The sequence below is a fragment of the Dipodomys ordii genome, unplaced genomic scaffold (assembly GCF_000151885.1).
Source record: "Dipodomys ordii isolate 6190 unplaced genomic scaffold, Dord_2.0 Scaffold81, whole genome shotgun sequence".
In the NCBI taxonomy this organism is placed as follows: Eukaryota; Metazoa; Chordata; class Mammalia; order Rodentia; family Heteromyidae; genus Dipodomys; species Dipodomys ordii.
The window spans coordinates 2,440,033-2,450,032 of record NW_012267297.1 but is presented as its reverse complement, the minus strand read 5'-3'; the positions used below and the strand labels follow the sequence as shown (position 1 = coordinate 2,450,032).

Here is a 10,000-nt window from a genome sequence, read left to right as displayed (position 1 = left end):
AAATACTCTGCAAGGTGTCCACGACGCTGAACAATGAAAGATATCAAGGTGAAAAGAGCATTTTTTTTTCTTTTGCCAGTCCTGGGACTTGAACTCAGGGCCTGGGCGCTGTCCCTGAGCTCTTTCACTCAAGGCTGGTGCTCGACCACTCTGAGCCACAGCTCCACTTTTTCTGGTGGTTCATTGGAGATCAGAGTCTCACAGACTTTCCTGCCCAGGCTGGCCTCCGACCATGATCCTCAGATCTCAGCCTCCTGAGTAGCTGGGACCACAGGCGTCAGCCACCAGCGCCAAGCTGGGCTTATTATTATTTTTTAAATAAACAAAAACCAAACACTTGCAGGTGTGAAGTCAATCAGATGTACTTTTTACAAAGTAGGAGTGATCACCTCTGTAAAAAGTCCTCCGAACCGCTTATTTGCAGAAGATGATCTTTGGGAAAGAGCTGGTCGTTTGGAAAGAAGTGTAGAACTTCGGCGATGAGGTCCTCGACGAGATAATTCGCTAAAAAAGAAGAAAAAGAAGAAGAAAGTCAATGATGATACAGAATACAGAATGGAGAAGGTTTGAGCAGAAAGCAACTCCATCCTGAAGTTTTGCGACTCTCCGGCACCACCCAGAGGAGATGCAGGGAAGTGCAGCTCCTTTATTTCCCAGGCTCCATTCAGAGCTTTTTCTCTCTTAATTTCCATCCACTCCTTGTGTAGAAAACAAAGGAGACAGCCAGGTGACAGCCCCTTACTCCTGCCTGTAATCCCAGCTACTCAGGAAACTGAGACGGGAGGATCGCAGTTCACCACCAACACCCAGGGCGGGGAGGGAAGATTCCAAGAGGCTTTAATCTCCAAGGAAGCATCCAAAACCACAAGGGGAGGCTGTGGTTCAAATGGTAGAGCACCCAGCCTTGGGCAAAAAAAAAAACAAAAACAAAACAACCCACAACAACTCAGGGACAGTGTCTAGGCCCTGAGTTCAAACCCCAGGGTCAGCCCCCAAACAATACAAACAAACAAACAAACAACAAAATAACCAGGGGCTGGGCAGGTGGCTCAGTGGTAGAGCGCTTGCCTAGCACGCATGAGGCCCTGGGTTCCAATCCTCAGCACCACATAAAGAAAACAAACAACAGCGACCACAAAATAACCAAACCAGGCAAGGTGTGGTCTCCTCTTCTCAATTCGTGCTTTGTCTAAAAGATAGGTTCCTGCCTGAAGGAAGAGAATTCCCACCGACCAAGCCGAGACCCTTGGATCTCAGCCTCCTGAGTGGCTGGGATTACAGGCGTGAGCCGCTGCGCCCGGCAGAGAAAGAGAGAAAGAGAAAGAATCCTTGAAGGCCTGCTCTCTCCTCTCCACACTTCCAGGGTTCTCAAGTCTTTGAGTCTTATTTCCCTCTGGGGGCAACATAACATCGCAGTTCTTCTAGATGTTTCTGGGTGATTTCCAGGCTCAGAGCAGGTTCATGACTGACTGCTTCTACCTGGCGGGGTGAGATGCATCACCCGAGGTGGGTCATTTGTGGAGATGTGCACGCTGAACCGGACGTTGGAGGAGAGCTGGCGTGGAAAAGGGGTCGTAGGGTTCCAGATGGTTCCCGAATTTGAGTGAATGTCCTCTGCCCGATACATCTCCCTTATTCTGAGAAGGAAACATGGAAGAAGGGCTGAAGATGAGACCTAATTCGTCCCGTAAATAAAAAGAGAACATAAAAAGGAAGAGCACCCAGAGTAGCGTTGCAAGAAATTCCTGCGCTGTTGAGCTGGACAAGAGAATAAACAAACGAGAAAGAAGACAGGAGCGATGGACTCATAAAACAGTGCTCCTAACTCAGGGCCGGATTCGGTACAATCGCAATGATGCCAAGAACTGGCAAAACTGTCTCTCAGCCTTCCCAGGATCCCTCTTATGGTAAAAATGAAAATGAAGACTATATTTTCCAGCCAGGCGCTGGCAGCTCACGCACCGCTGTCCTCGCTACACCCGTGAGCTGAGATCTAGAGGATCATGGTTCGAAGCCAGCCTGGAGCTCAGACTGGTTTTCGAAGTCTGTGAGTCTCCATCTTTGAGTCACCAGCAAGAAGTCACACTGGAGGCGTGGTTCAAGTGGTAGGAGCACCCGCCTCACGGGAGTGACACCCCCCGAGTTGCAGTTTATTTCCATAAATAGAAGAAGACATGAGGCTCGGTGCTGGGCAAGATTCCTCGCTTAATTGATTTTGCTCTTGGTGTCTCAAATTCCTCCCGAGATGTCGCCCATGTCCCATTTCCCCAAGCTGCAAGTGACTATTTTTGTTGTTGGTTGTGGGGCTTGAACTCAGGGCCTGGGCGCTGTCCCTGAGCTCTTCACTCAAGGCTGGTGCTCTACTACTTGAGTCACAGCGCCACTTCTGGTTTTCTGGTGGTTCCTTGGAGATCAGAGTCTCACAGACTTTCCTGCCCAGGCTGGCCTTGAACCGTGATCCTCCGATCTCAGCCTCCTGAGTAGCTGGGATTAAGGCTTCATGAATCCCCTCCCTCTCTTCTTCCCCTCTTCATTCTCCCTCCCCTTAGTCCCCTCCCCCCCCCACTGCTTTCTGAGTACCTGTTTGCTGGTGTTTATGTTGTTGACATATGAATAATCCTTCATGCCTGGGATAATTAATAGGCATCAAGATAACTTTAAGTCAATGATTAGGGCCTTTAACAACGAGATCCGCGCTCATTTAGGAGGGACACCAGAGTCAAAAATGTTTAAATAAAAGCTGAAAAGGGCTAGCATGGAAGCCTCAGTAGATGCAGGTGGTATGGTACAAATGGTGATGCTTAGAGAGCCGGCCTTTGAATGATACAGAGACCTTTGCATCCTGAGGCTCGGTTTTAGATGAGCAAAAGGGAAAAACAGATCCTGTAGTCACCAAATTTGTTTTGCAAAGAGCAAACAGAAATGCATTTAGCTATGGACTAGCAGATGCTCCTACGCAAAAAGAAAAAGAAAAGAATGTCTTCGATAGAAGGGTGACCCTATGTGAACTTAGGTCAGCTGGACGGGTCCGGCGCACACATGTCATTAATCAAGTAACGAATTCAACACAAACCAACCCGTGGAGCGCCTGCAGGAGCAGCTCTGGAATCGTAAAACATTCAACTTCAGTTTTCAAAAGAGAAAAACATCTATTGGATGATTTTTTAAAAACCTCAGGAATGGCAACTGAGACTGATTAATGCATGCGTTCATCAAAAGTGCTTCCTTCCTCTTCCTCCTCTCCTCCTCCTCCTTCTCCTCTTCCTCCTGTCCTCCTCCTCCTCTTCCTCCTCTTCTCCTCCTTCTCCTCTCCTCCTCCTCCTCTTGCTCCTCCTTCTCCTCTCCTCCTCCTCTTCCTCATCTCCTCCTCTTCCTCTTTCTCCTCCTTTCTTCCTCCTCTTCCTCCCCTTTTTCTTCCTTGACTCCCCCTCTTCCTCCTCCTCCTCCTTTTCTTCTCCTCCCCTCCTCTTCCTTCTCCTCTTTTCCTTTCTTCCTCCTTTTCTCCTCTCCTCTTCTTCCTCCTCCTTCTCCTCTTCTCTTCCTTCTTCTCTCCTCCTCCTCTTCCTCATCTCCTCCTCTTCCTCTTCCTCCTCCTCCTCTCCTTCCTCCTCCTCCCTTCCTCTCCTTCCCCCTCCTTTTCCTCCTTCTTTTCCTCCTCCTCTCCTCCTCCTTCTCTCCTCTTCCTCCTCCTCCTCCTTTTCTTCTCCTCTCCTCCTCCTCCTCCTTCTCTTCTTCTCCTCCTTCTCCTCTCCTCCTCCTCTTCCTCATCTCCTCCTCTTCCTCTTCTTCCTCCTCTCTTCCTCCTCTTCCTCCCCTTTTTCTTCCTTGACTTCCCCTCTTCCTCCTCCTCCTCCTCCTTTTCTTCTCCTCCCCTCCTCCTCCTTCTCCTCTTCTCATTTCTTCCTCCTTTTCTCCTCTCCTCCTCCTTCTCTTCCTCCTCTCCTCCTCTTCCTCCTCCTTTTCTTCCTCCTCCTCCCTTCCTCTTCTTCCCCCTCCTTTTCCTCCTTCTTTTCCTCCTCCTCCCCTCCTCCTCCTCTCCTCTTCCTCCTCCTCTTTTTCTCCTCTCCTCCTCCTCTTCTTCCTCTCCTCCTCTTCCTCCTCCTTCTCCTCTTCTTCTCCTTCTCCTCTCCTCCTCCTCTTCCTCATCTCCTCCTCTTCCTCTTCCTCCTCTTCTTCCTCCTTCTCTCTTGCTCCTCTTGCTCCTCTTCCTCCCCTTTTTCTTCCTTGACTCCTCCTCTTCTCCTTCCTCCTCCTCCCCTCCTCCTCCTCTCCTCTTCCTCCTCCTCCTCCTTTTCTTCTTCTCTCCTCCTCGGCTCTATTCACAGGGTACAGATATTTGGCATTACTCATGCAGCAGTGATAGCCGCGTAGTATAAAGCAGACACCTCGATCCAGGCCTGGCAACTTCAGCGCTGCTCAGGGTAGAATCATACTCACTTTTCCACGTGGTCTCGGAAGGAAGTCCAGCTCGCTGGGCCGACTCGCTGGACCACGAGGATTTCCAAGGAGCAATCGCTCGGCTGAAACAAGCACAAAACCAGCGCAAAGTCAGGAACCCAGCGCGGGTGGGCGTGGAGAGCAGTTAAACACCAGCATTCTCCACCTGTCTCCAAGGTGCCTTTCGCTTGTTATCATATTTTTACATTTTGTTTAAAATCGACGTGATGCCTACATAGAAAGAATGCTTGCGTATAAAAAAATGAGCACGTGCTTATCAAGCTACAAGTGAACACACTGGATGGTACAATCAAAACACACCCCGGACATGATGCCCACAGGACTCTAGACATCCACACGCAGGGAGACCCCCAAAAATGCAACCCCCCCGATTTATGTGAAATCCTATTGCAGCCTTACCCATGCTCCAAAGAAAATGGAGAACGCTTTTACATCCCTTTAGAAAGTTCTCGTTTTACTCAATCACCACCAATCAATACGGGACCGTGCCCAGGCCCTGAGTTCAAGACCCATGCTGACCAGTACCACCCACAAAACAAAGCCAAACAACCCCCTAGATATTCTTAAGACGTATTGGTCTTTGACTCAGGTCATTTCAGGCACTGAACAATCTGTATATCAGGTAGTTTTAGCCAAATGCTATTCCTAAACTCATGCAATCTTTTTTTTTTTGGGGGGGTCCGGTTGTGGGGCTTGAACTCCGGGCCTGGGTGCTGTCCTTCAGCTCTTCAGCTCAAGGCTAGTGCTCTACCACTTGAGCCACAGTGCCACTCTGGCTTTTTTCTTTTTGCTTATGTGGTTCTGAGGAATCGAACCCAGGGCCTCAGGCATGCAAGGCAAGCGCTCTACCACTGAGCCATCTTCCCAGCCCAACTCATGCAATCTTATCTTTGCTTCTTACTATAAAATCATGCCCAGCATGTTACAATATCACTGAATCTGACATAGAGTTATTTTTGGCTGTCTTTGTAATTTGAACGTGCAATGACAGTATTATTACTATTATTATTGTTACTATTATTATTATTTTGCCCTTGGCTGCAGGACAGAGCAGAGACATTTCAAATACTGTACAGGAAACGCTTGTGGTGCTTCAAATGGTTGGAAAATCACTAATGAAAGATCAGGATGCACTGCATAGTAATTACTTAATTTCCTACTCTTGGATTAATCTCAGTGGAAGTTTCCTGCCAATAATATAATTTAAGAGGCTCTGGTGAGAGGAAAATCTTCCCTCTTGATGATGATAATAAGATTTTGGATCATTACAGCATTACTCAAAATAGACATGCAATGAATATGGGTATTTGTGGTTGCGTCTAAAACAGTAAGAGTAGGAAATACCACCAGCTCAAACTCCAGCTATAGTTTACACAATAAAATGTGTTTTAGAACATTTTATTTAGCTTTAGGGAAATCAGGACTTCAAGAATGATCTATTCAGTCGGACACTGGTGGCTCAAGACCTGTCATCCCAGCTACTCAGGAGACTGAGATCTAGAGGATCGTGGTTCGAGACCAGCCTGGGCAGGAAACTCCATGAGACTCTTGTCTGCAATGAACCACCAGAAAACCGCAAGTGGAGCTGTGGCTCAAGTGGTAGAGCACCAGCCTCGAGCAAAAGAGCTCAGGGACAGCGTCCAGGCCCTGAGTTCAAGCCCCAGGACCCACAAAAGTAAAAAAAAAAATTTTTTAAGATATATTCAAAAAATACTTGGGCTGGGAAGGTGGCTCAGTGGTAGAGGGTTTGCCTCGCCTGCATGAGGCCCTTAGTTCGATTCCTCATCACCACATAAGCAGAAAAAGCTGGAAGTGGCGCTGTGGCTCAAGTGGTAGAGCGCTAGCCTTGAGCTGAAGAGCTGAGGGACAGCGCCCAGACCCTGAGTTCAGGCCCCATGACCAACAACAACAACAAAAATACTTGTTGGTTTCAAAAAAATTGTTATGGAAAATGAACTTTTTTCCCTCAATGATCCCAAGAACTGGTATAGAGAACTCTCTAGAAACTTCACCAGGGGTTCCTCATTTGCAAAAACTTATTGTAGAAAGCAGACCTATTTTCCCCACACGATAGAAGTCGATTTCTGAAAGAATAGCTAGCTATTACCATTACCAGTAGACCTAACACACGATCAAATGATTAACCCTAATGCATCACGCTTTTTAGATAACCCTATTCATAGGGGTACATACATACCTTTGTGTCTTCCATCTGCGAACTTCCCCTGGGTAGAAAAGAACCTTTAGAGAACATTCCAGAAGGTTCTAGCACATTCCTGTGTCCACTTCTTTCTGTGCCTCGGCTGGGTGGGAAGTCGGTGGGGAAGGCTGGGTCTTCCACAGAAAGGCCGCGTTCAAATCCAATATGGTAGCCCTGCCTTTCTTCCAACCATTCTCTTGGACTCCTTCTCTCTGAAGGAGTGGAGGGTGAATCTGGAACGTGGAATCTGGACCAGTCAGCCCCAGGATGGCTCCCCGTGAGAGAATTTCCCCAAGCATTTCTTCCTTCATTCACAGTGTCAGGCCTTGGTAGCACAGAAGGACTCAATCCAACCGGGGAGACCACCCCACCCCATTTCCAGGGGAGTTCGGGGGGCTGAGAAGACATTGCGTTCAGGTGGGTGTCACACAGTGAGTGGCACTCTGTGGCTTGGGACCCCCAAAAGGTGAGTTCCTGAGACTGTCCCTGAGAGAGGGGGAAGGTGCTGTGCATCTCAGCTACCAGGTGATCAAAACCCAGGCTGACTTTCCTAGGAACGCTGGGGTGATCTGCCGAGCGAAGGCTGTGGGCTGTGGGCTGTGGGCTTTCCCCCAGGTCCCGGGTAGCTCCGTCTGGGTGTCCATAGCACGCCATGCTTGTGTATTTGATGGATCTTGATGAGTCTTAACCCTGGCACCAAACACCTTCCAGCTGCTGGAACTTTTCCTGGGAGGAGGAAAACCAAAATGCAGGAAAAGCAACCACAATGACACCACCACCACCACCAACACTTTAACAACCAAGGAGCTTGCAAGAAAGAAGTAGGCAACGTGAAGGATAAAAATGGCGAGTAGAAGAATCGTTTGGCTGCTAGGGACAAAAGTCTCACACCACTAGAAATCCAGGAGACCAGTGGCGGTGCCTGAATTCATTTTTGGTACCAGTTGTGGGGCTTGAACTCAGGGCCTGGGTGTTGTCTGTCCCTGAGCTCTTTCACTCAAGGCCGGCGCTCGACCACTTGAGCCACAGCGCCACTTGTGATTTTCTGGTGGTTCATCGGAGATGAGAGTCTCACACAGACTTTCCTGCCCGGGCTGGCTTTGAACCAGGATCCTCTAGATCTCAGCCTCCTGAGTCACTGGGATGACAGGCGTGAGCCACCGGTGCCTGGCTATGTCTGTTTTTTTAGTGAAACCATCTTTTCTTGATTAGCAATCCCATAGTTAGACAGTCTGAACTCTTTCCTGCTCTCTAGCGTCAATCATCGACCCGTCTCCACACTTTCTAAATTGAAAATTATTTTCTCCACTTCGCTAAGACTACTTCCATTAAATCCGTCACTCAGCTTCACACTATTAAATTGAAAAGGTATTTTTCTCTCTTCTTATCTTGTCTCTCGACACCACCACCCCCCTGCCTTTACTTTAAGACTTCTTTCTTTCTTAATTCTCCGTGGACTCCACACTCTGAATTTCTCCTTGGTTCATTTCTTTTTACCAACTTCCAAGCTTTCTACATGTAGGCATATGTTTCAATGTATTCTATATTTCTCACTGCAATCTGTTAGATCTATATTTTTACAACTGCATAAACGAACCTAAGTCCCCAAGAGTTGAATTAAGAGCCAGTGCAGATGCTCATACCTGCCATGCCAGCTACTCAGGAGGCTGAGATCTGAGGATCCTGGTTCAAAGCCAGCCTGGGCAGGAAAGTCCCGGAGACTCTCATCTCCCATGAACCACCAGAAAGCTAGAAGTGGAGCTGTGGCTCAAGTGGTAGAGAATCAGCCTTGAGCAAAAAAGCCAAGAGACAGCACCCAGGCCCTGAGTTCAAACCCTAGGACCAGCACACACACACACACACACACACACACACACACACACACACATTTGAGTCAACTTCCTTGGGATTTCAGAGTTTACCCAGATTTCTTTTCAACTAGGATTAACAGTAGGCCCAAGATGGAGTCCATCTAACACTAAAATGGTATTGAAAATGTGCCAGAATTTAGACCTGGAACCTAGCACGGATTCACTGTGGACTGTCTTCACTTCAAAGGGTTAAAAACTTTAATACTTCCATTAATAATAATAATAATAATATTTCCAGAGAGTTCTCACAGCAAGCTCAAAATAGATCAGGATCCTGTCGGACGATAAAAAAAAATCTCATTATCATGAGATAAAAGAGAATCAGCAATATTTTTTATCCATATTGAAAATGTAATAAAAGACAAGTGAACGTCTATACCATGATTCTTTGCGGGGTGTGTGTGTGTGTGTGTGTGTGTGTGTGTTTCTTCCTTCAGTATTAGACTGGGTGATTTTAAGGGAAATTCTCATCATTGTAAGCCTGCCTGGCTTATGGTTTCTGAGACCACAGTCCAAAGTTGGATGGAGTTGGAGTATGTGTGGCAGAGAACTTCCCAGTGCTGTATTTCCCTCCTAGGCCTTGCTTTCCACAGTTCAACTTCCTTGTCTGTTCCAAGTTTTTGAGTCCATCCCTGGATTGGTCCATGGGTTAAGTGACAGCTGTCATGAACCAATCACTTCCTCAGACATGAAGAAACAGGAACAGGGCAATGGAAGACACCCATCCTTTGTAACCCACCATCGGGGAGGGCGGTATTTCCTCTCTGAATCATAACACCTGATTAAGTATTTGAATTAAAAATAACATGACTAGCCAGGTGCTGGGGGCTCATGCCTATAATCCTGGCTACTGAGGAGGCTGAGATCTGAGGATGGTGGTTTGAAGCCAGGCCCAAGACAGGAAAGTCTGTGAGACTCTTATGTCTAATAAATTACAAAACAAAACTGGAGCCGGGCACAGGTGGCTCCCGCCTGTCATCCCAGCTGCTCAGGAGGCTGAGATCTGAGGATCGTGGTTCGAAGCCAGCCCGGGCAGGAAAGTCTGTGAGACTCTGATCTCCAATGAACCAGCAGAAAACCAGAAGTGGCGCTGTGGCTCAAGTGGTAGAGCGCCAGCCTTGAGTGAAAGAGCTCAGGGACAGCGCCCAGACCCTGAGTTCAAGCTCCATGACTGACCAAAAAAAGGAGCTGGAAGTGGTGCTGTGGCTCAAGTGGTAGAGTGCTGCTAGCCTTGAGCCAAAGAAGCTCAGGGACAGCGTCCAGGTCCTGAGTGCAAAGACTTACATCCAACAACCACAGCAAGAACAAAAAGAAATGACTGGAAATCACTACAATTATTAACACATCTCAAATGCAAGGTGGACAACTATCTTGTAACCTATGTGATGATTATTTTAGAGGCATGGATGTATAAGAAATGTATCTTCCCAAAGCATTGCTTACGAAAACTGACCAGGTACTTGGTTTATAT

The 10,000-nt window shown here is 47.7% G+C and overlaps 1 protein-coding gene across 1 annotated transcript in view; it reads right to left on the bottom strand.

The window, feature by feature from the left end:
• Nucleotides 1–7,312, bottom strand: part of Pik3c2g (phosphatidylinositol-4-phosphate 3-kinase, catalytic subunit type 2 gamma) — a 153,051-nt gene extending 145,739 nt beyond the window's left edge. Inside the window, exons 1-4 of the mRNA XM_013025051.1 lie at nt 6,656–7,312; nt 4,438–4,520; nt 1,480–1,637; nt 390–504 (exon numbers count right to left, since the gene is read on the bottom strand). Of these exons, the coding sequence (XP_012880505.1) occupies nt 390–504; nt 1,480–1,637; nt 4,438–4,520; nt 6,656–7,312 (1,013 nt within the window). The remainder of the gene's footprint in view (nt 1–389; nt 505–1,479; nt 1,638–4,437; nt 4,521–6,655) is intronic.
• Between the last annotated feature and the right edge of the window lie 2,688 nt (nt 7,313–10,000).